Raw genomic sequence first — 25,377 nt, forward strand, 5'->3', positions numbered from 1 at the left:
GGGAAAGCAAAGACAAAATTCCACACAGTGAGGAAAGGGACTATACCAAAACCCTAAACTAAACTTTCCTAAACAAAAGACCCTGAGTTGTATAGTGAGCAGTCACCACTTCACTTTATTATTACCTTTTTTTGTCCACAGGAGGCAAAGAAATGCTGCTGCTTTTCCACTTAACTTTGACATTCTCCTGAAAAACAGTTCTGTTCAAGGCAATGAAGTAGCGTTCCAGGATCACCAGCCTCTGCTTGAGTCTCAGGGCTGAGAGGGTGGTGGTGGCTGACTGGATAGCCAGGGCTTGCTGCTCTTTGACCAGCACAGAAAGACATTCCTTCAGTTCATTCACATCTAGAAAACATGGCAAGAAAAAACACGTCAACAACTTGTGCATCGATTGTTATTAATGCTGCAAAAATTGATTATGATGAAAAATGATACCCAAGTATATAATACATGCCAAAACAGTTTTAAACACTTTACAAGTATAAAATCTTAGCTCAAGCAATCTTCACACATAGTCTCAAGAGACCATTCCTAATCCACAAAATCCACCCATTTTGTGGATTAGGAAACTGAGACACAGAGTGGTTAAGTAACATGTGTAAGATCACACAGAAGAACACAACATATAGCACAGACCACTCTTAGCCTACATGGTATGCTGTAGCTCCATAAACATCATGTAAAAGTTACTAATACAAATCTAGAGTTAAACTCCTCAGCAGAATATTTCCTATACAGAGAAAAACTCTAGCCATCATTTTCTTGTTATGAAAGTAAATTCAAAATAAAAACAACATTTCCATAAAATTACCTATCATGCGTGACTCACAAAAGTTAATACATTTATGGAACTATTTAAGAAGAGGAAGAAATAACTAGTCAGAGTGTGTGATGAATAAGTGATATTTCATTAGACTATTCTCTGTACTTCAGTACATTTTGAAAAATCTTCATATTAAGGAGTGATTTTTAAGGAGCTAAAAAATGATCACCAGAATGAAAATGATTCAAAGGATTCTAGTCTTTCAATTAAGTCTAAGTCAAAGAATATAAATAATTATGGATGAACTGTGCCCAGCTATTTTCCACTTTTAAGTGACTTTCTGGTTACTTCCCATCAACCCCCTATAGCAGCACTGCTCCCAGTGCTGGGATGAGAGTGGGGCTCTCATGTGCTTATACCTCTATGCTTATTAGGCATGAGGTCAACAATCATGGGCCTCAAAGCGTCAAAAATGACAACACCCCTACTAACTTCCCTTGGATGTAAGACATCAGTTTTCGGGTTGCTTACGGCCTGATTATGCTTTCTACATGAGAACAGAGGTTTTAGAAGGCATTAGAGATTCACATCTCACCACTCCCCAGGAGTCTCAGGATGGTGCTTCATGGGACATTAGAACAGCACCAGAGGTAGAATGCCAAGCCTAGAGCTTCTGCATCAAAAGCTCCAATAACTAAGAGCTGATACTTATGGAAAACCAAATGAAGAACACTCTAAATTTCACACTAGATTCAAGATGGACAAGCAGAAAGATGTATAAGTGAAGCAGCACCCCTGTGCTCACAGCACCCACATCAAGTCACCCTCCAGAATAGGAGCCTGATCCAGCACCAAGAGGCAGGCACCTCAGCCCTTGCTATGAACAGCACCTTCACAGAGACAGGCCTTTCAAGTACATGTCCCAAGAGGAATTCCTTCAAGAAATCGTCTTCTCAATTTAGCCTTCCTGGAACTTTAGCCTTCCTGAAGAATCACTATATTTTCCATTTTTGTGAGGAGGAGGAAGGAGCAATAGTGGGAATTTAACCCAGGGCACTTTACCACTAAGCTATATGCCTCACCCTTTCTATTTTTTATTTTGAGACAAGGTCTCACTAAGTTGCTGAAGGCCTTACATTAAATTGCCAAGGCTGGCCTCAAACTTGTGAGCCAATGGAATTACAAACATGGGCCACCACACCCAGGTAGGATTTGACTTTCTAACATGTTTCCAAGAGCACATCTCTTCTGTTCCGCAGGCCCAGTCTATCGCACTGGGAGCTAGACATCAATAAAAAGTAAAAAGAAAAGAAAAGAACCTCCTCATCAGAAACCAGAACACTGGCTGGGTGTGTTGGTGCACCCTGTAATCCCAGCAACTCCAGAGGCGAAGGCAGGAAGACTCCAGGGCAAAGCCAGCCTAAACAATTTAGCAAGGCCCTGTCACAAAAAAGGGGGGGGGGGTGCGGCTAGGGATATGGCTCCATGGTTAAGTGCCCCTGGGTTTAATCCCTGATATTAAAAAAAAAAAAAAGAAAACACAACACTAAAAAAAATACCAACTCAATTCAAAAAACCACAGTTAGGTTTCCTCATCAATTTACTGTTCTCAGTAATTAGTTATTATTTTGGATTCTGAGGGCTTTCTGGAAAGTTTAACCCACCCCCAAAACACTCCTGTCTCAGCTTCCCAAATCCGGGATTATAGGCATGCATCATAGTGCCCAGCTATTTTCCACTTTTAAGTGACTTTCAGGATTTTGTTTGTTTTGTTTCTAAGGCCATCTGTCTCCCCTCTGGTTGGCTGCCAAAATAATAATAATAATCCTAAAATGCATGTGCCCTATAACAAGAGTTTTAAAATACATGAAGCAAAGCCTATGAACTGAAAAAAATCCACAATTAACATTAGGAGAAAAAGAAGCTAAGAAGCTAGACTGCTATTCATTTCTTTCCCATCACAATGGAGACACACTAGGGAAAGGAGACAGGTGGCTGGGCCTAAACATAAATAAAAAGTATTTGAGAAGGGCCTCTAATCTTTGACATATTTTTAACATAACATGAGTAGTTTAGAACTACTTTTGGTAATATACCAAAAACCCACAGATTTATGGGTCATGCTTCTCTGAAATAGGTTACAGTTTCTAACTCTCTGGCTACAAAATGGAAACAATGGATATCCTAAATTATCAGGGCTGTGTGAGGTAACTACTTGCCTCACTGATACCTCATCTCTCACACTGGGCCAGAGGGCAAGTGTCCAGGGCAAAACAGGACAGACCTGGAAGCTACAGATTGTTCCACATCTCTCCTGGCTCTGCCTATGTAACCTGATTACTTATATCCTTAAAACTAGCAAGTAACTAGGGACTGTGTTAAGTTATGTTAGTCTTATGCGATGACCCAATCACATGTTAGTTCAACTCCTCTCCCAGTTAGGTGAAAAACAAGTAGGCAGAAAAGTATTTCAAGCCAAGAACATTTAAACAACACTATCAACTAACTTGACCTTATTAAGATCCAGAGAGCAGCAAAGTACACACTGTTTTCAAGGACATAGAAAACATTAAACAGGATAGATTACATCCTGGGCTGTAATGCAATTCTCAACAAACTTAAAAGGAATGAAATCACAGAGAATATGTTTTCTGACCTCAACAAATGATTTGTAATCATTAACATGAGGTATTTGAAAATCCCCAAATAACATGTGGATCAAAGAAGAAATTATAAGTGGAGTTAGAAGAAAATGTTTTAAATAAATGTAAAATGAAAACAACATTTGCAAATCTGTAGGCTGCAAACACTAATTAACTAGAGGGGAATTTATAGCTTTCAACACTGATATAAAAAAACAAAAGATCTAAAATCAATAATCTTGAAGCAGATGTCTTTTGAAATTAAAAGCAACTTCCTGATAACTGTTTTTACTTCTTCATTCATGCTGAGGAGATGTCAAGGAAATTGAGACTGACATGTTTCTGATTAAGCAGAGCCTAGCTGAATCTACATTTCTATATCACCTGCTTTTGTTTCTTTAAACTATAACCACTTCTACAAGACCAGCAGAGAAGCAATCTCGCTGCTTCTCCCCAGCTTATCAAACTACATAGAACTATTTTTTCCTTTTTCCACCATTTTGCCTATTTCTTATGCAGGCAGGTGGTCAAATATGGCCAGCCACGATCCAGGCAGGCTCCCTGGTTTGGATGCTGGAAATAATACAAGCTTCTACCTTAAGGAACTAGAGAAAGAAAAGCAAACAGAATCTAAAGCAAAAAGAAATAAAGATTAAAGAATAGATTGAGAGCTGGGAATATAGTTCAGTTTGTAGAGTGCTTGCCTCCCATGTACAAGGCCATGGGTTCAATCTCCACACCATTAAATAAATAAATTAATTAAAACATACAAAAATACTTAAATAAGAAGAAGAACAGGAGGAGGAGGAGGAGGAGGAGGAGGAGACTGATAGAAAACATGAGAAAAATAGAAAATTTTAAAAAAAAATGAAACCAACATGCTAAGTGAAGTAAGCCAAAGTCAAAGGAACAAATACTGTATATGATTCCATTTTCATTAGGTACCTAGAAAAGTCAAACGCATAGAGACAAAACTAGAATGCTTGGGGGTGAGCAGTCAGTATTAATGGAAGCTCTAGTTTTGTTAAAGAGTTCAGGGTGTGAATGATGGTTACACTGTAGCACATCTGAATGTATTTAATGTCCCTGATGCATACTTTTAAAATACCTACTCATAGAGTAGGTAATGACTCAGTATGGTGGCACATGTCTGTAATCTCATATACTCAGCACACGGATGCAGCAGGATCACAAGTTCAAGTCTAGCCTGGGCAACTTAGTGAGACCCTGTCTCAAAACTGAAAAGTGGATGGGGATGTAGCTTAGTGGTAGAGCTCTTGCTTAGCATGCCCAGTAACAAATCTCTGGTACAGCCCCCCCCCCCAAAAAAAAAGGTCGTAATGGTAAGTTTTATTTATATATATTTTTATCACAATACAAAAAAAAAAGTAAATCTTAGAAGATTCCATTAACAAACAAAAAGTTCATCTATGGTATTCAATAAAGGAGTATTAGATCAAGCTTTCCAAAGTACAAAACCTCAGAAGATTAGAATACCTGGTTGCTTGCCCCATACCCAGCTCTCCAGGATTGATTTGGCCCTAAATGCAGGTACAGGACATTCTTCTTCATCCTTTTTCTCTTTGTCATTCAGATCTTCTTTCTTGGTTCCACTTTGAATATCAACACCATCATCTGGAGAATTAAAATTTTTTTAATTTGTAATTATTTTTCAAAATGTTTTAGCCACTTATCAGTCTCTTTGTAATGTTCTCCCAGTAATGGAAAGTTATAACATATAACTGAATATTTGATATTAAAAAAAGAAAAATACACAAATTACAATTGTAACAGATTTAGTGTGATCTACTTAGTTATAAGTGAACATACTGGTTTCTTTACTGAGGGCCAAGATGAAGAAACCAATATATCACTCAAGTTCTGCAAAGTATGAGTCTTCCAAAATGATATTCCATCAATTTCCTACCAGTTTTCACAACTAAGAACCTAGTCTTTAATATTTACTATTCGAATTTCACACTATTTGCTTTAATCCAGGGATTCCCAACTGGCTGTGTGTGCATGGGAGAAGAGAGAATATGGAATGGGAAATTATTCAGGTTGTCCTGCCTGGACATACATACTTCTTTAACACTCTCCAAAGTCTGATTAGTACTGATTAAGTTATGTGTGTGCATGACAAGTTTTTTCCTAAAGTTTCTTTACAGTCATTGGAAGTTCACCATTTTATCTTTATAGAAAAGTGCTCTGAATATGCTATGTGATAAATATAGGTTTGTTGAACTTCACTAAAACTTTAATTTTACTAAAAACAACTTAAAATCTTTTATGTAAAAAATTATTATAATATGATTGATGTATGTACATTCCATGTATGTATTATATATCAAAATGCATTCTACTGTCATGTATGACTGAAAAAATAAATAAATAAATTTTTTTTAAAATTATTATACAGTAAAATTTAGTCCCCATGGCTTAATAAATTTTAACATATGTATAAATCCATGTACCTCCCCCACCATAATCAGAACACAGAACAATTTTATCACCCCCAAAATCCCTTGTTATTCCTTTGTACACTCATTCCCGACTCCTAAATCCCTGGCAGCCACTGATCTACTCTTCATCAGCATAGTGTTCAGTGTGCATGTTTCTTTCATTTATATAAACAGGATGTGTGGCTCTTTAGCCTGAGTCTATTCCCTCTGCCATTCAAAACTCATCTGAAATAATCTAGTCCTAGTGCATGAAGACCAGCCCTGAGGTGCCATGAGACTGAAGAGAGAAATACAGATTTAGAATTGCAACAATGAAATTTATTGGAAGACTTACTGACAGAAATGTGATCTAGAGCATCAACAGGACCAGTTGAATCCCCACAATTTGGGTTAGCAAAAGGGCCATATTAGTGAGTCAGGAAAAAAGTGACTTCAACCAGGCTGGGATGTACCTGATTTATCTTAAGATAATTAATGACAGTCAACTGAAAAAAACCGGGAGATTTTCTCCTGTCAAACTGGTAAACCAGGTTCCCAGGGCTGGGTCCAGGAGAGGACCAGGAAACACAACCCTAGGGAGAGAAGAGCAGGGTCTTATGATGCACAGATGAGCATCTATCCTGATCTGTGGAACTAAATACCAACTCAAGTTTAGGCCTCTTATTTTAACCTACCATGGAAAGTGTGAGAGCAAAGTACAATTGGGAAGTTTAATATGTGAGAGTAGGACATTAAATAGGAAGAGAGAGAGAGAGAGAGAGAGAGAGAGAGAGAGAAGCTAATGGAAACTGAAATAAACTAACATGTACTATGATAAGCATCCAGCCCAACCACTGTACATTTCTCATTTACATCTTTACAACTTTGTGAGGAGGCACTTTGTCATCTCCAATTTACCAACACAGAAATCAAAGCTCATAGAAGAGGTAATGTCCAGGAAGAGAGCTCCCCAGGTGAGAACCCAGGGGCTGATTCTAACTGCTAGACTTTACACCACATGTGGATCCACCAACCACAGCCCAGTGGCCAAATCCAGCACACAGTAAGTATGGCTGGAAAGCAAATAAAGAACATATTTTTAGTCAGGAGCAGTGGTACATATCTATAATTCCAAGTACTCAGGAGGCTGAGGCAGAAGAACTGCAAGTTTGAGATCAGCTTCAGCAACTTAGTGAGACCCTGTCTCAAACTAAAAAACTTTTTTAAAAATGAAGGACTGGGGATGTAGCTCAGTGGTAAAGCACTCCTGAGATTACTTTCAAGAAGAAAGAAGAAGGAAAGAAAGGAAGGAAGGAAGGGGAAGGGAAGGAAGGAAAGAATTTTATACTTTTAAATGATGGAAAAAGAAAAAGAAAAAGAAAAAGAAAAGTATTCCATGACATTTGAACATTATACAAACTTCACCTTCTGGTATACATAAGTAGTTTTATTGGTATGCAACCATACCAGTTATTTAATACTGTTGTAGTTGCTTTGGGACAGAGTCCCCATAGTTACTTCAGGGTCCCTTAGTTATGGCAAAGACCATATGGTACACAAAACTTAAAATACAGTCATTTTAACATGATCCTAATTCCAGGATCTGCATCACCCCCATACTGTGTAGTCACCTTTCCATCACTGTGACAAAATATCTGAGATAATCAAATATTACAAAAGGTTCTCTGTTTTAGCCTGGCATGGTGGCACACACCTGTAATGCCAGCAGTTTGGGAGGCTGAGGCAGGAGAATCGCAAGTTCAAAGCCAGCCTTAGCAATGGTGAGGTGCTAAGCAACTCAGTGAGACCCTGTCTCTAAATAAAATACAAAATAGGGCTGGGGATGTGGCTCAGTGGTCAAGTGCCCCTGAGTTCAATCCCAGCGCCAAAAAAAAAAAAAAAAAAAAAATAGGTTCCTCCTTTATATTTATTTTGGTTCAAGGCTTCACATTTTTCAATTCATGGTCACTTGACCCTGTTGCTTTGTGTCTATGGCAACCCAATTACCCATGGAGATATGTGGCAGAGGAGGGTTGTTCACCCAATGGCAGCGGGGAAGTAAAGAAAGAGAAAGGAGAAGGACCAGACTCAGTATCTCCTTCAAGGGCATATGCCCAGATGACTTAACTTCCTTCCACTAGGCCTACTTCCTAAAGGTTCCACCATCTCCCAACAGCACCATGCTAGAGAGCTAAGCCTTCAACACATGGACCTTAAGTACATCTTGACAATCCAAACTACAACAGATACCAAAACCTTAAACATCCAAATCCCTCCTATAAAATAGCATAGTATTTGTCAGTAACCTACACACATCTTCCTGGTTACTTTAAATCATCTCTAGATGTCTTATAATACCTAATAAAATGTAACTGCTATGTAAGTAGTTGTTACACTGTATTGCTCAGGGAATAGTGACAAGAAAAAAATTGGTGTATGTTCAGCATAGACACTAATTGTTTTTCATAGACACTAATTCTTTTTCATAGACACTAATTGTATTTTCAATCTGCAATTAGTTGAATCCATGAATGTAGAACTCCAGATATGAGGGCCAACTGTATTTACTATCTGGCCCTTTACAGGAAGTCTGCCACCCTGCTCTACTCCATGCTATAAATTTTACAAACAAAAATATATACATATTTTTTTTTTTAAATTCTTAATTTTAAAATCAGTGCACTGGAAGATTGGTCATATAATCTCTTCTTCAGGATGAAAATCTTCAGCATTCACAAGGAAGCAAAAAAGAAGCATCACTAAACACACCTGAGTTTTACTCTCAGGAGCATAAATTAGAACTCTAGCATAAATTAGAACATCCAGCAAAATCTGGATGAAGTCCCTGGAGGTCATGAAAACAACAACCAGAATAATCGGCACCAGCAGCTCAAAGACAGGATACACCTTAGCTTCAGTGTCTGCCTGATCTCCTTTTCACCTCTTCAGGGCTCAAACTTCACAGATAGGAAACAGAACACAAACTGCCCAGATATATAGCAAAATTAAGAAATGCTGGAGAGGAGTTGTGAGCACTCAACTTCCAGCAACAACAACAAAATACTCTAGGGAGAAGGGAAAGTCAGAGGGGATGTCCCTCTTAAAGCTTTAGGTAGTATATCCTGAGGGGCCATTGTGGGCTGAATTAGGGAAGCAGATTCTAGGTACTCTGCCACCTGGTCTGAGGACAGAACTAGGACTGGATGACCTCAGGACTTTAAGACATTCCAGTCCAGTTATGGTGGGAAGTTTGTACAAACCACCTAACGTAGTTTCTGTTCAAATAACTGTTTAGAACCTAAGAGGAAGAGGAGCACCAAGAACTCAATTGAGGGGGGCCCAGGAGGGGCAAATTTACTGATTTCAAAGAAGAAAAGATAGAGTCAAGCCAGAAACTAAGGATTACAATCTAAATGTTGCATTGTTTTACTTTTTGAATAACTCTTCTAAATTTAGTGTACCCCATATCCTAAAATGCTTATTTTTATGTATAAATTATTTCATATATGGAAAGATACTAAAACTAGTAATAACATCTCTAAGAAGGAAAAAAAAAGCAGGTACCTGGAGAACTGGATTGGGATGAAACTTATTATTCACTGAAAACTCTATAAAAACTTTTAACATTTTAACCTTGAAATACAATGTAAGTATTTTGTAGTAAATTCAAATTGTAAAAAGATCTAACAATGTTAATTAAAAATAGATTATGTGAACAAACCATGGTGGTGCACACCTATAATTCCAGCAACTCTGGAGGCTGAGGAAGAGTCCTAAACAAGACTTACAACTTGGCAAGATCCTGTCTCAAAAAACATAAAAAGGGCTGGGGATGTAGCTCAGTGGTAGAGCATCCTGGGTTCAATCCCAGTACCAAAAAAAAAGATTGTGTGAATCAGGCACAACAGAGAACCCCTATATATAGTCCCAGTTACATGGGAGGCTGAGGTAGAAGACTCACTTGAGCCTAGCAGTTCCATGACAGCCTGAGCAACATAGCAAGGTCCTACCTCATTAAAAAACTAAGGTAATATACAAGATTTGAAATCATTCCTGTTATTACTCTCTAGTCAAAAATAGGACTTCCAGGCTCTCTGGCTGGCATGTCCATTCACAGGCCAATTCACTATGAGAGCACAGCCATCATCACTCTAGGGTCTGAGCACTGCCTATGTGTCAAGTACTGTGCTCAGCACAGGTGACTTACAGAGTGGCCAAGAGAACTCACAAATGGATAAGATACTAAATTTCCTGCCTTCAGTTAAACAGCCACATGATAAATCACAAAACTGTAAGCAACACAGACTGGGGGGTAGGCACCATGCCACATGCATCACAGATTTTAATCAACTCATTCATCAACCCAATAACCCTATGAAGTAGGTATTTGTTTCATTAATTTCAACATGGGCCTTTTAGACAAGTTTGACATATTAATCTGGGGTTAACAAATTCTGTTCACATACAGTCAGATTTGCAAGCAGTGCGTTCTCTCTTGGTGATAAATGAGAGTGCATTTTACTACTGAGTTTGCAGAACCACTCTGCTTACCTCCCCCACTCTGCACAGAGTCTGGGCCAGAAAGAGACCCACCCCACTGCCAGGGCTTGCATGCCTCCCCATTTCATAGCCAACTACAGGGTTAGACACCAAAAGGCTCACCCAATCTGTTTTGGGGTGGATATGACTGTGGTGAAACTTTGAAGAAGTTAAAGTTGAACAGCAACCCCTATATAACAAGAAGACTTTTCATATCACATACCACCACTAGAAGCATTCTTCACTATGTATGTATATTTTTCTATTTTGGGAGGGGATTATTAAGGTTATGAAGTCTATTATATTTGGTGGCACTCCTACTCTGACTGGCTTAAAAAGACTAATAATGGCGTTTATACTCTTAAAAAAAATGGAATCAAGAATCCCCAAAAAAGAAATAAGCTCTGATACTATAAATATTGGCCAACCCCTTTTTAATGGAGAGGGAGAAACAATTTAAACCACTAATTCAAAAGAGAGAAGGAATGAGTCCACTAATTCAGAAGCACCTTCTGATACAGAATACAAATTTGCATAATCCAGGTGAATCCTTGCAAAAATAGACTGGTCTGATAATTCTGGTTAAAGATGGTTTTATATCTGTTATCCCTGTGGTGATAACAGTGTGACATATGACACAAGCATATGCCTTATGTTTATTCTCTCAAGGACAGGAGAGTTAATATGAATTTTTAAAATTTCCTGCACTAGTGTACTCATTAGGCAAATTGACATGATTTCCATATAGTGTTTAAAACTGAAAAATCTGAGACTATAGATTTGTCCTAATTAAATTATAAATTCCGATGAACTTTTTTTTATATCATCAGAAAGCATGTGGTTCTGCAATGTATCAGCACTCAAGGCCAGCCTCAGCAACTCAACAAGGCTCTAAGCAACTTAGTAAGACCCTGTCTCAAAAAAATAAAATAAAAACAGCTGGAGATATAGCTTAGTGAAAGAGCTTAATAGTCAGTGAAATCCACCCACCACCACCACCGCATCTAACTCCCAATGCAACAGACTGAGCCTACTGAACAAAAACCAGATGCACTCTTGGAAAAGTGTTAGAGAATCAAATCCCAGGCTTCACTCCAAACCTACCCACCCAGTCAGGGTCTCCAAAAGTGACGCCTTCCATAGTAATTAAAAGAAGCCCTCTAATGTATCCTGATGAGCCTGGAATTTGAGAATCCTTAGGCTGAGAAATTAGAATTTAATACTTGGAGTTCCCACGATTAGGAGAAGGGAATCCTGGCCACTTTTTCTAATATTCATACCCCTCCATGAAAGTATTTTTAAACTCTGGTACATAAAGTATCATTCAGAGTGTTTGTCCAACTGTATCAGAAGGCACCCTTCCAAGGATGTGAGTACAAGTGGGCACTCCAAGAAATACATATCCCTTTGTTCTGGCCTAACCTCATTCTACTGATCCTGCTCACCATCCCCTGCCCCCATCACTACTCTCCAACCACGGCCAGCTCTGACCCAAGCATACTCCACTTGGAGTCTTAGTGTCCACCTCTAATACCACATGCCACTGTTCTTCAAGGCCAGGACCAGGCTGGCCTCCTAACCACAGAAAACACTCCTCCCTCAGAACTCCTCCAGCCTGTACTTGCTGTAACATTTACGGGGGCTATGCTATCCTATTACACACATTATACCTGAGTTTTGATTTTTGCCCTAATAATCATGAGTTATTTGAGGACATGGGTCACAGTTAGCACCTTTTCTTTTTTAACAAATTCCAGAGAAAACTATAAAAACATTGGGAAGTTATCAGACAGTACAAAATATGACTCCATTAATCTTCACCCCAAAATCCAAAATTTGTCCTTTTTAAAACTGAAATATGTTAAATAAGAGTACTGACTACACACACACACACACACAAAAAAAAAAGCAAAACAATTGCCACAATAATGTATAATATTAAGTCAAGAAAAAAAATAAGATATATGAAACTATAAAAAGCAGGTCATGCTATCAATTTGTAGTGTTGTGGAAATAGCAATAAAATTTTTCAAGAGGCCTGACTTCAATTGCTAGATCTGCCCTTTGTGATTTGGGTGAATTGAACAGCAACCTCCATTAAAGAGACAAGGATTAAAAGAAATAATGAAGAAAATACTTTCAAAAAATATAAAGCAGATAACAAAGTACTTATACTTCCACTATCTGCATAGACTGAAAAGGTTTACTAGAAATAAAAAAGTTCATGACACTGCAATTTTTTACAAAAGAGCAGCTTTAGTATCCCGTAACTTTGCTTTTTTTTTTTTTTTTTTAACATGGTGCTGGGGATTGAACCCAGGGTCTCACAAATGCTAGGCAAGCATACCATCACTGATCTTCACTGAGCTATAACCCCAGCTCCAACTTTCCTTTTTTCTTTTTTCTTTTTTTTTTTGGGGGGGGGTGGGGGGTGGGGGCTGTGAATGTTTAACACAGAGGCACATCACCACTGAGCTACATTTCCCAGCCCTTTTTATTTTTAATTTCAAGACAGGGTCTCACTAAGTTGCTTAGAGCCTCGATAAATTACAGAAGCAGGCCTTAAACTTGTGATCCTCCTGCCTCAGCCTCCTGAACCTAAATTTCCTTTATTTAAATCCTATTCCTTCCTCTATGACCTCCAAACAACCTTAAATAAAGTATAAATAAGGAAAAAAAATCAACCAGGTATGGTGGCACATACTTGTAATCCTAGAAACTCAGAAGGCTCGAGAAGGAGGATCTCAAATTTGAGGCTAGCCTCAGCAACTTAGTAAGACCCTGTCTCGAAATTTTAAAAAAGGCGGGGTGGCCAGGGATGTATTCCAGTGGGAAAGTGTCCTGGGATTCAATCCTCAGTCCCAATAAATAAATAAGAATAAGAAACATCAGGGCTGGGGTTGTAGCACAGTGGTAGATCACTTGCCTAGCACGTATGAGGCATTGGGTTCCATCCTCAGCACCACATAAAAATAAATGAGGATATTATGTCCATCTAAAAATAATAAAAAGAAACATCAACTTGAAAAAGTAAAACTATAATTAAGTCTCATTAGGGGCTACTTTGTGATTCAAAAGCTTATACCTGCAAGGGAGTTTTCATTCATTATCAATGAGCCTAGGAAATTCTATTGCAAAAGAAAGAAAGAAAAATATATCCCAGAGGAAAGTGCCAATTATTACAAGCCACTATTTTTCCAAAACAAATTAAAGGAATCAAGAAGTTAGACAACAGTTAAGAACCCACCCCCACTTTCTTTGTGGGTGATAAAAAAAAAAGTCATCAATCCCTTTGGGAATAGACACACAGCAAACTGAAAGAAAACTGCAAAGAAATGAAAAGGAATCTGTGCATTTAAGGAACTCCTATTCTAAGCTGTGTTTTCCTCACAAATTAGCTACAACTGACTTAAAATACAGTCTTAAAATGAAATATAATATGTATCAACCCATCTACAAATAAAGTATTCTCTAATAATAAAAAGTACACATCATGCCCCACTAAAAATAGAAACTTTCACTGAATGCTAAAAAATATCCCCAAAAAACCCTTTCAGTTGGGATCTACATAAAGAACAATTATACTTTGCTTTCTAACCACATGATTTTTAAAAGAACAAAGAACAAAAATAAGTTCATCAAATATAATGAACAAAATATATATTCCGGATTTTTCCATGTGACTGCCTTTTCTTAGAGCACATTTAGAACTAGTGTCTCACAGAGAACACTTTGGGAAATACTATTTTAATTTATTAACAAATACTGGAGGGCTGGGAAGAGGCATAAAACTTAAAAATAAAACTACTGATGCATGCAAAAAAAGGAATAAGGGGATGAAACTCAAAAACATTATGCAGAGAGAAAGAAGCCAGACGCAAAAAACCCATGACTGGATGATTCCATTTACACCAAGTTCTAGAACAAGGAAAACTAATCAATGCAGAGAAAGATCAGACCAGTGGTTGCCTCTGGGCAGCAGATTTAGATATGAATTAGGAAGGCAAACAAGGGAACTTTCTTTTTTTTCTTTCTTTTTTTTTTTTTTTGAGAGAGAGAATTTTTTAATTTATTTTTTAGTTTTCAGTGGGCACAACTTCTTTATTTTTTATTTTTATGTGGTGCTGAGGATCGAACCCAGCGCCCCACACAAGCCAGGCGAGCACGCTACTGCTTGAGCCACATCCCCAGCCCAACAAGGGAACTTTCTAAGCAGGAATAGTGTTGATAAAGGTTTAGGTCACAAGGTATCTTTGCCAACACTTGTAAACTTAAAAATATACACATTTCAGCCAGGTATGGTGGTACATACCTGTAGTCCCAGCTAATCAGGATACAGGTGGGAGAATCATAGGAATTTGAGACCAGCCTGGGAAACACAGGGAGATCTAATCTCACTATATATGTATCCACTTCATTATGCATAGATTTTATGTGGAAGACAAAAAACTAAAACCCTACTCAAGTTGATGTGCATGAAGTATCTAAGGAAGCCAGGCAAGACACATCAATGGATAGACAAGGCTGTAAGGCCAGGAGCACTGTGATAAACATGTGGAGCCAAACAGTGGTCACAGGATCTGGGGTATGGATGTGTAGCCAATCTCTACATGCATTTTTAAGTTATTCTGTGTGTAAATAGAAATTTTCAAACAAACAAATTTCAGAAGAAACTGAGCTAACTTTGCCAGGTGTTACAAGTGAAAAATATGACAATACTTTTTCCATGTATTTTTTCTTTTCTTTTTTATTTATTTTTTTCTGTGCTATTGGGGATTGAACCCAGAGTCTCACACAAGCTAGGCAAGTACTCTAACACTGAGCTACATCCCCAGCTCTTTTGTTTTTGTTTTTTGTTTTTTGTTTTTCATTTTGTCTTTTGAGATAAGTTCTCAATAAGTTGTCAAGGCTGACAATGAACTTGCAATTCTCCTGCCTTAACCTTCTAAGTAGTTGGGATTACAAGGATCACATCCAACTTATATCCTATATTTTCTTTTTTTTATAGTTTTAGATGAACAGCATGCCTTTATTTTATTTATTTTTCTACATGGTGCTGAGGATGGAACCTAGTGCCTCATACATGCTAAGAACTCTGCCACTCAGCTATAGCCCCAGCCCACTTTTTGTATTTTCAAATAGACACTATCCTAATTCATTCTATGACAAGAAAAGGAAGTACTTCCTAAAGTAGCAGCTTTATCCATCTTGATGACTTTCAAGTAGTAGAGCCAACAAATTTAGCGTTCAATCTTACAGTGATAATTTAATGTTAGCCAACGAAAGATCTATTTTGGAACTTTGAAAGAGAAAATATTAACAATTTCTTATAAGCTGCAAACTAGACACAGGAAGACACCACTACAAAGGCAGGGAGGTGGTTTTACACTGACAGGTACAGTAGCAGATACCTATAATGCAGCTACTCTGGAGGGTAAGGCAGGAAGATCACAAATTCAAGGCCAGCCGGACAACTCAACAAGACACTGTCTCAAAATAAAGTTTAAAAAGGGATGGGGATATAAGTCAATGATAGAGTGCTTGCCTATCACACATGAGAAAAAAAAGAATGCCTTCAAGTCATATAAACAACGAAATCCAAGCAGCTTAAAATATTAATTAATATCTTAGACATCAATCACCAAGTGAAAAACAAAAAAGAGGTATGACCAAATGTTTGTGCCTATGTTACAAAAGTTCTACAAAATGCAATTTATGGTGGTTTTTACAAAATAAAAAAAAGAGCTTACCTTTTCTAGGAGGGAGCTCTCCATTCTGTGTTAATTCCGTTCCAGTATAAACAATTTCCCCATCTTTAACCATTTCATTCCATAGGCCACAGAGCCCATCTCTTGAGAATGCAAGCTGGCAATGATGAACAAGAAAACTTTACAGTTTGCTCATACTCACACTGTACTTCTCAAAGAATTATATGAGGAGAAATCTCATTTCCTCTTATTATATTCAATTAGTAATAAATCAATAATTTATTTATTCAATAATTCACTCAAAAATAAATAACATTTAATGAAAATCATCCAACAAAGAGAGTGAGGTTAAAAAAAAAATCAAGTCACAAAGCGGTGTATTTACTATGCTAACTTTTGTGTAAGATACAAGAATTTACTATGCTAACTTTTGTGTAAGATACAAAGCAGGAAGATCACAAGTTCCAGCCCAGCCATTGTCTCATGCTCTGAAAAGGTAAACCAAAAACAAGTTACAGTGATTACCTATGGGAAAACATTGAGGTGACATGAAGGCAGAAGAAACAAATGAAAGCAAGACTGTGAATAGGCCTTAAGTATTTTACTTTTGAAGCACACAATGTTTCCATCTTCAAAAAATAAAATTAAATCATAAAAAAGCAAAACTTACAAATGGTAACAAGCAAATTAACCTGTTAAATATCAGAAAGAAAAGTATTTCAAGGGACTTTTGAATTATAAATCATTCATACAATATATTCTAAGGTAGGGAAAAAGCCCCCCTTCATTCACTGGTCTTACTGGTAATCATAACATTGATATACAACTTTAAAACTACCACTATATGTATGTTTTATGATAAAACACATTTATAACAAAGTCTATTAATATTACCAGAAACTAAGGTTTTAATTAGAAAAGAGATCAAATCCAAGAAGTTTTTTAAAACAATTTAGATTGGGAATCCCAGTATGTTTTTGTTATGTTTTGTTTTTGCATTTTTTGGTACTAGGGACTGAATACAGGGGCACTTAAGTCACAACACTGAGTCAAATCCATAGCCCTTTTTGTTTTTTATTTTGAGACAAGGTCCCTAAGTTGCTGAGGCTGGTCTCCAACTTGTGATCCTCCTGCTTCAGCTTCCCAAGTTGCAGGGATTACAGGCATGGGCAACCACACCCAGCTTTATTTAATATTATTTGCTTGTTCTGTCTTTGGACCTAGAATCAGAGGCATTCTAACAGATATGAATAAAATCAGAACCCAGATATTGTTCTTTAAGCACCATCTGACACCAAAAGAGAGAAAAGATTGACTCAAGGGCCTTAGCAGACAACATAAGCCTGGGGCAGGCATAGAGGCTGAAGCAGGAAGATCACAAGTTCCAGCCCAGCCATTGTCTCAACATACAAAATAAAGAAGAGCTGGGAGTATGCCTCAGTGGTGGAATAACCCTGGGGTTTAATCCCAGTAATACATTAAAAAAAAAAAAAAGACTAACAGGACTTCTGGCCAAATTTAGAACAATTTTGAGCATCCAAATACACACCAAATATAATGCACAAAAATGAATTATACTACATAAGTTCATAGTGATATTCAAAGAAAAAACTAAAAACAAAAACAGCCTAGTTCATCAACATGTATGAATCAGAAAAGGCTTCCCAGAGCAGGCAACCAACACAAAGTAGGGAAAGAAACTTTTGGAACACCAAGAATAGGTAACCCTTCTAAAGAAAACTGCAGGTGCAACTGAAGACATCTTCTATAACACATACAACATTTAAAATTGTGTCATCTGTTTACTCTTTCTTTCTTTTTTTTTTTTTTTTTTTTTTTGCAGTGCTGGAGATGGAACTGGAGCCTCACAAATGCCAAGCAAGTGCTCTTCAACTGAGCTATATATACCCTGACTAGGCCAGGCCTTTTCTTATGTACAAGTCTCCTAGCTAGTTCCCTGCCATTATTGTGGTGGATACTACCCTCCTGAAGCACCTACTATCTCCAGTTGCAGATTCTTTTAAATGAAGCAAGGACTGAAGGACATTTTGCATACAATCTCAGTGCAGAAGTCTTCTAGAATTTTAAAGACTTTTTCTCCAATCCTTTACAGTTCTTTCCCACCTAATCTGTGTAAATCTTGTATTGTTTTAAGACAGTCTTGTTTTGTTGCAAAGGCTGGCATGGAATACCTAACCTCTTGCCTCAGGCTCCCAGTATCTGAGATTACAGGCACTAACCACTGCACCAGGCTGTGCAAGTAAATCTTTGGCATTCCAATTTTATCCAAATTATCTTTGGTAACCAAAAATGGCCCCCAAGATTCTAATCCCCTGGGGTATACACCCACCATCTATAACCCTTTTCCCCAAGTGTGTGTGAGGCCTCTAAATAGAATGGGATATTATACTTGTGACTACATGTTGTTCATTCTATGACAAAGGTGAGAGGATTCTGCATATGTAAATAAGGTTCCAATCAGGCTACTTTCTAGTTAATCAAAAGTAAGATTATCCTGGGGCTATCCTTAAGACCCTGGAAAAAGCAAGTTGTGGGCTTGGACTGCCTATGGAGAGGGGAAGCCTCTAAGAGCCCAGAGCTTTAGTCCCATAAATTCAAAGAATCCAATTCTTCCAACCAGGACCCTGAGCCCCAGATAAGGGTGCAGCCCAGCTGACACCTTGGCTTCCGTCTAGTGACATCCAAAGCAGAGGACCAAGCTAAGCCATAGCCAGACTCCTGATTCATGAAAACTATCAGACTGTAAGTGTGTATTGTTGTCAGTTGCTATATTTGTGGTTAGGGACTCGTTACATAGCAATGGAAAAACAATTTGACATTCAGTTTAGTTTCTGTAGAAGCAACAACTTTCTCTCAGCATTCCTATTTTATCTGTTCACATCACTAACAAAATAGCTTGGAACAAAACATATGACTCTTGGAAAAAGTATCAACAGGAAGGAGGAGAGGCAAATTCTTTTTAAAATGTGAACCATGGGCATTCAAGGCCTCTGAGGTTTAATTAGGGAATGGAATGCTAACAGCAGAGTAGCTAAGTGCTGCCACTCTAGTCTAGTTCCCACCATGGTGCACACAGGGGCCAAATCTCATAGCTCATATGCACCATGCTCCAGGAGTTACACACTACTATCTTCAGACACTCAAAGGAATCCATGACCTATTCCTTAACTAATAATGCAATGGAGACAAAAGAGGAAGAAATTAGAAACAAAGAAAATGAACTAGGAAACCACTACCAAGAGTCAAATGAGAAATGATGAGAACCCAAGCCAAGACAAAGAAAGTATTTACAATTATTTCAAATCAAGTGCATCAAATCAGATATGAAAAGGCAAGGAACAGAATACAAATGAGAATTAGTTCAGTTTTAACCACTACAATTTGCACTAATGTTATGATTTGATTAAGTATCCCCTCAAAACTCCATGTGTTAAAAAGTTTTGTCCCCAGAGTGATACTATTTGGAAGAATGAAACTTTTAGGAGGTTGGAACTAGTGGGAGGTCGTTAAGTCAATGGAGATGGCCCTCAAAAGATATTGTGGGACCCCAGTCTCTTTGTCTTCCCTTTTGCTTCCTAGATGATGAAGACGAGTGGTTTTGTTCCATCACATACTCTTAGCATGTAGTGCCTCACCACAGATCCAAAAAATCAGAGCCAGTCAATCATAGGCTGGAACTTACACAATAGTAAGCCAAGATAAACCTATTCTTTTTTTTTTAATATTTTTAGCTGTAGATGGACACAATACCTTTATTTTATTTATTTATTTTTTTAATGTGGTGCTGAGTCGAACCCAGTGCCTCACAGGTGCTAGGCAAGCACTCTACCACTGAGCTACAGCTACAGTCCAGAAACCTATGCTTTGTAAGATACAACTAACATAGTTAGTTAAACATGGAGTATATAAATATAAATAAACATGGATTATGTAAATACAAATCCAGTTCTTAGCAGAGTATTCAGTTATACACTCAAATCTAGAAGTCAGAGCAGACAGTTTATAGATGAAGGCCTGAAGGAGATGCCAATACTCCAGGAAAAACAGTGGACTACAATTCTCAGCCTCAACTACACTCTGGGACTGCCCCATACTAGCTGGGCTCTACATATCAGTAATGTAATCTAGGTTAAGAGACAAAGATGTTTAAAAGAGCCATTTAAACTGGGGGGAGGGGGGACGCGGAGCCAAAACATTTAAAAACTAAGCCAAGGAGGAAGCCCAGTTTACAAAGAAACAAGAAGTATTGCTACAGCCCATTCTTTAATTACCTGGATAGTGTCAGTAGGGAAGAAGGAAGAGCAAAAGCTGTGTGAGCAACAAGGAATCCTTTTTTGGAAGGTAGAAACTAAACATCTGGAAGGACACATACAATAGTGACCTCCTAGGAACTAATGACCCCAAAATGGAAAGGAGGTAAGAATCAAGTATGTGCCAATTCAAGTCCAACAGTTAGGATATCATGCTATGCATCAGATATAGTCCTAAGAAGGACACTATCTTAATACGAATAAATTAGCCCAAATAAAGGCTGTGTGGATCAGCCCTAATAAACCTTAGGATCAATGCTTTTCTTTGTTGTGTTGTTGTTGTTTTTAGAATCAAGCTTTGAAAAGATCAAATTGATCTCAAGTAACACACATGCATGCCAGAACAAAAACAAAGCCACCTCTAGAGCACCCTGGGTTCAATCCCCAGTGCCCCTCCCCCTAAAAAAGTCTAGCATTCAATCAGATATTAGCAGGCACACAACCACATCCCATAATGAGAGTAACTGATCAATAGAAATGATAGGATCAATCAGCAACAGAAATTGGGCATGGTGGTACACACATAATTCCAACTACTCAGGAGGCTTGAAGCAAGAGGATTGTAAATTCAAGCTCAACTGAGCAAATTAGCAAGATCTTATCTCAAAATTTTAAAAATACAAAAAGGGCTGGGGGCGAGTAACTCAGTGATACAGCACTTGCCTAGCGTGCACAAAATGCTGGGTTCAATCCCTGGTACCACAAAAAAATGTAAAATTAAGAAAACACAGCAGAAATAAATCCAGAGGTGATAGAATTAACATTTAATGTTGATTCGATCCCCAGCATCACATAAAAAAATAAAATAAACATTTAATGTTCTTACAGTGAAGTGGGACATTAAAAAGGACCCAATTGGAGCCTCCACAAGTGAAAAAATACTAATGAGAAAATTACAATGGATAGGATTAATAGTAGACATTATGAAACAGTTACACCATAATCTACAATGTCTAAGCATATAGCTATTCCACTGTTCTCGCCCTTGGAACATTCATTATAGTCTAGGTTTTACCCAAAACTGTGGGTTTAATGACCAGCACCAGTCCTATGGGGATGTACAGCCATTAAATTGTCTGAAGAACGTATCAATTCCACAAAACTGGCTTATGAAAAAATATTTCCTGCATTACTGCTAACTGATAAATCTGTGTTGTTTTTACCTGAAAAGTCAGTTTTGCTGGCACATAAAATCCTTGGTTCACATTTTCTTTTCTTGATTGCCTTAAACATGTTATCCATTTTTCTTCTACCTGTCGTCCAAGTCTGATGATAGACTCATTTCTTTTCCTTTGTAACTATTACTGGCCTTTTCCAAAAACCAAGCTAAAAGTTAGTTTTCTCTTAAAAAAAAAAAAAAAAAAAAAGGCCAAACTGGGAGCAGTGGCACATGCCAGTAATCCCAGATAATCCAAAGGCTGAGGCAAGTTCAAAGATAGTCTCAGCAACTTCATGAGACCCTGTCTCCAAATAAAAATAAAATGAGTTGGGGACATAGCTCAGTAATAAAGTGCCTCTGGGGGAGGAAAGGAGGGAGGGAGAGAGGCAGGGAGGAAGGAAGGAAGGAAGGAAGGAAGGAAGGAAGGAAGGAAGGAAGGAAGGAAGGGAGGGAGGGAGGGAGGGAGGGAGGGAGGGAGGCAGGCTGGCTAACAACATTTACAAAATCCTGACAAAATTGACCCAAAATATAGGGAAGATAAAAATAACCACAATCGATACAACATTCTGCTGCCACTGCTGCCATGACCAGAACTGCACACCAGCAGCCCCCTACCAGCAGCCCCCTGTCAACAGCTCCATCACCATGGAGGACATGAACCAGTACAGCCATACAGAGGAATCTGCAGGGGCATCCAAGATCAACGCAAGCAAGAATCGGCAGAATGGCAGTAAAATGTTTATGGGAGGTTTGATCTAGGATACAAGCAAGAAAGATCTAACTGAATATCTGTCTTGATTTGGGAACCTGAAGACTGAACAGTTAAAACAGATCCAGTCACTGAAAGAGCAAGAGGATTTGGATTTGTACTTTTTCAAAAATGCTACTAGTGTTGACAAGGTTTTAGAACAGAAAGAACACAAACCAGATGGCAAATTGATAGACCCCCAAAGGGCCAAAGCTTTAAAAGGGAAAGAACCCCCTAAAAAAAGTTTTTGTGAGGGCTGGGGTTGTGGCTCAGTGGTAGAGTGCTCACCTAGCACGTGCGAGGCCCTGGGTTTGGTCCTCAGCACCACATAAAAATAAATAAACAAAATAAAGGTATTGTGTACAACTAAAAAATAAATATTAAAAAAAAAAGTTTTTGTGGGTTGGGGATGTGGCTCAAGCGGTAACGCACTCACCTAGCATGCACGGGGCACTGGGTTTGATCCTCAGCACCACATAAAAATAAAAGATGTTCTATCCACCGAAAACTAAAAAATAAATATTAAAAAATTCTCTCTCTTTAAAGAAAAAAAAAAGTTTTTGTGTGCGGACTGAGCCCAGACACTTCTGAAGAACAAATTCAAGAGTACTCTGGAGCCTTTGGAGAGATTGAAAATATTGAACTTCACATGAATGCAAAAATAAATGAAAGATGAAGAGCCAGTAAAGAAATTGTTGAAAGCAGATATCATCAGGGGCTGGGGCTGTAGCTCAGTGGCAGAGTGCTTGCCTAGCATGCGTGAGGCACTGGGTTCAATCCTCAGCTCCACATAAAAATAAACAAAAAAAAGGCATTCTGGGGCTGGGATTATGGCTCAGCGGTAGAGCACTTGTCTAGCATGTGTGAGGCCCTGGGTTCGATCCTCAGCATCACATAAAAATAAATAAAGGTATTGTGCCCAACTAATTATAAAAAATAAATGTTAAATAAATAAAGGCATTTTGTCCATCTACGACTACAAAAAAAAAAGAAAGCAGATATCATCAAATTGGTTCTGTGAAGTGTGAAATCACAGCTGCACGGGCTGGGGATGTGGCTCAAGTGGTAGCGCACTCGCCTGGCATGCATGCAGCCCGGGTTCGATCCTCAGCACCACATACAAAAACAAAGATGTTGTGTCCGCCAAATACTAAAAAATAAAAAATATTAAAATTCTCTCTCTCTCTCCCCCTCTCTCACTGTCTCTCACTCTCTCTTTAAAAAAAAAAAAAAGAAAGAAAAAGAAATCACAGCTGCACAACCCAAAGAGGTATAATAGGCAACAAAAACAACAAAAAGAAGGAAGAGGTGCTGAAGTTGGTGGACAAGGTGGTACCAGGGGTCATGGCTGAGGTCAGGGACAAAACTAGAACCAAGGATTTAAAAAGTATTATGATCAAGGATATGGAAATTACAAATAATTCCTATGGTAATGTTCAGAACTATAGTGGCTACAGTGGATATGCTTATACTATGGGAACTATGCATAGGGATATGCAAACTATAGTGGTCAACAGAGCACTTACGGCAAGGCATCTTGAGAGGGTGGCAATCACCAAAATAATTACCAGCCATACTAAAAGACGGCATTGGAGAAAACAGGAAACGCTAAAGAAACTCATGTTGCAGAACAACACTGAAGATTGGTCTTCTGTTGATCTAAGATGATTATTTTGTAAAAGACTTTCTAGTGTACAAGACACAACTGTGTCCAACTGTATATAGCTGCCAATTAGGTTTCTTTGTTTTTACTTTGTCCTTTGCTATCTGTGTTATGACTCAATGTGGATTTGTGTTTATAAAAATTTGGGGGGCTGGGGTTGTGGCTCAAGTGGTACAGTGCTCACCTAGCATGTGTGAGGCACTGGGTTCAATCCTTAGCACCACATAAAAATGAAATAAAAATATTCCTAAAAAAACTTTTTAAAAAAATTATTTGTATGATTTCATGTTAAACCTCAAATAAATGCTTCCTTAGGTGATGGGGAAAAAAGGTACCACAATCATGAACAAAAGTAAGTAATGCTATCTATCCTACAGAGATAAAAGTCATCCTAAGAAGTCATTATAAACTTTTTACCTTAATATGAAAATTAATGTGTTTAATTCCTGACATACCGTGATATTCTAATACTCCTGACCCTACTTTTATAAAATGACAGATATAACTACAATTAGCATTCTACAAAACAATCTATTTACTCCCACTTTAAGAAATAAAACAGAGATGATACATGCATGCTTACCAAAAACACACTTAAAACTAATTAAAGCACAAAGATGGAAACTGGAAAGAAAAAGTGTGTCTGTGTGTACACACACACACACACACACACACACACACAGATTGTTTGCTGGAGAACTATTAGCCATTAGAGAACACCTGAAAACTACTAAAATTATATAATCCTAAATTGGAAAACATCAAGTTATTCTATTCTTCTAATTAACCCTGTGATTAAGGTTATACAAAACTATATAATGCTTTCCTCTTATCCCTATTTTATTTTTCTACCAAAGCAAACTTTGGTGCTAAAAATGGTTCCAGTTGGATACACACAAGAATTACAGGAAAAAGCCAGGCGCAGTGGCACGCTCCTATAATCTCAGCGGCTCAGGAGGCTGAGACATGAGAATTTGAGTTCAAAGCCAGTCTCAGCAAAAAGCAAGGTGCTAAGCAACTCAGTGAGACCCTGTATCTAAATAAAATACAAAAGAGGGCTTGGGATGTGGCTCAGTGGTTGAGTGCCCCTAAGTTCAATCCCCTCCCCCACCCTCCAAAAAAAGAATTACTGGAAAGCACAGTAAGGCATTCTGTCTTTTAGTTTGTTTCTAAAATTGAAACAGCAGAGTCAAGCTTCCATTTGAAGATTTTTTTCAATATCAGTAAAAGGATATCAAAATCAACAATGCTACATAATTATTTGCATTAACCTAATACAATGTCATACCTCATACAGGAATACCAAACCCTCTTTCCATTATGGAATTTTGTAAACAAAAATTTTTCCATACAGACAGATATACTTGGATATGAGAGGTAAAG

The 25,377-nt window shown here is 37.9% G+C and overlaps 1 protein-coding gene across 8 annotated transcripts in view; it reads right to left on the bottom strand.

The window, feature by feature from the left end:
• Window positions 1–25,377, bottom strand: part of HERC2 (HECT and RLD domain containing E3 ubiquitin protein ligase 2) — a 211,364-nt gene that overhangs the window by 164,702 nt on the left and 21,285 nt on the right. For 7 of the 8 annotated variants that reach the window (XM_081290553.1, XM_081290551.1, XM_081290552.1 and 4 more), the window contains 3 exons: window positions 16,136–16,250; window positions 4,903–5,040; window positions 126–345 (listed from right to left, as the gene is read on the bottom strand). In XM_081290553.1, the coding sequence (XP_081146679.1) occupies window positions 126–345; window positions 4,903–5,040; window positions 16,136–16,250 (473 nt within the window). Of the gene's footprint in view, window positions 1–125; window positions 346–4,902; window positions 5,041–16,135; window positions 16,251–25,377 lie in introns of those variants that run through there. The other variant, XM_081290554.1, reaches the window with a different exon arrangement.

Source organism: Spermophilus citellus, assembly GCF_964194105.1.
Source record: "Spermophilus citellus genome assembly, chromosome: 4".
In the NCBI taxonomy this organism is placed as follows: domain Eukaryota; kingdom Metazoa; phylum Chordata; class Mammalia; order Rodentia; family Sciuridae; genus Spermophilus; species Spermophilus citellus.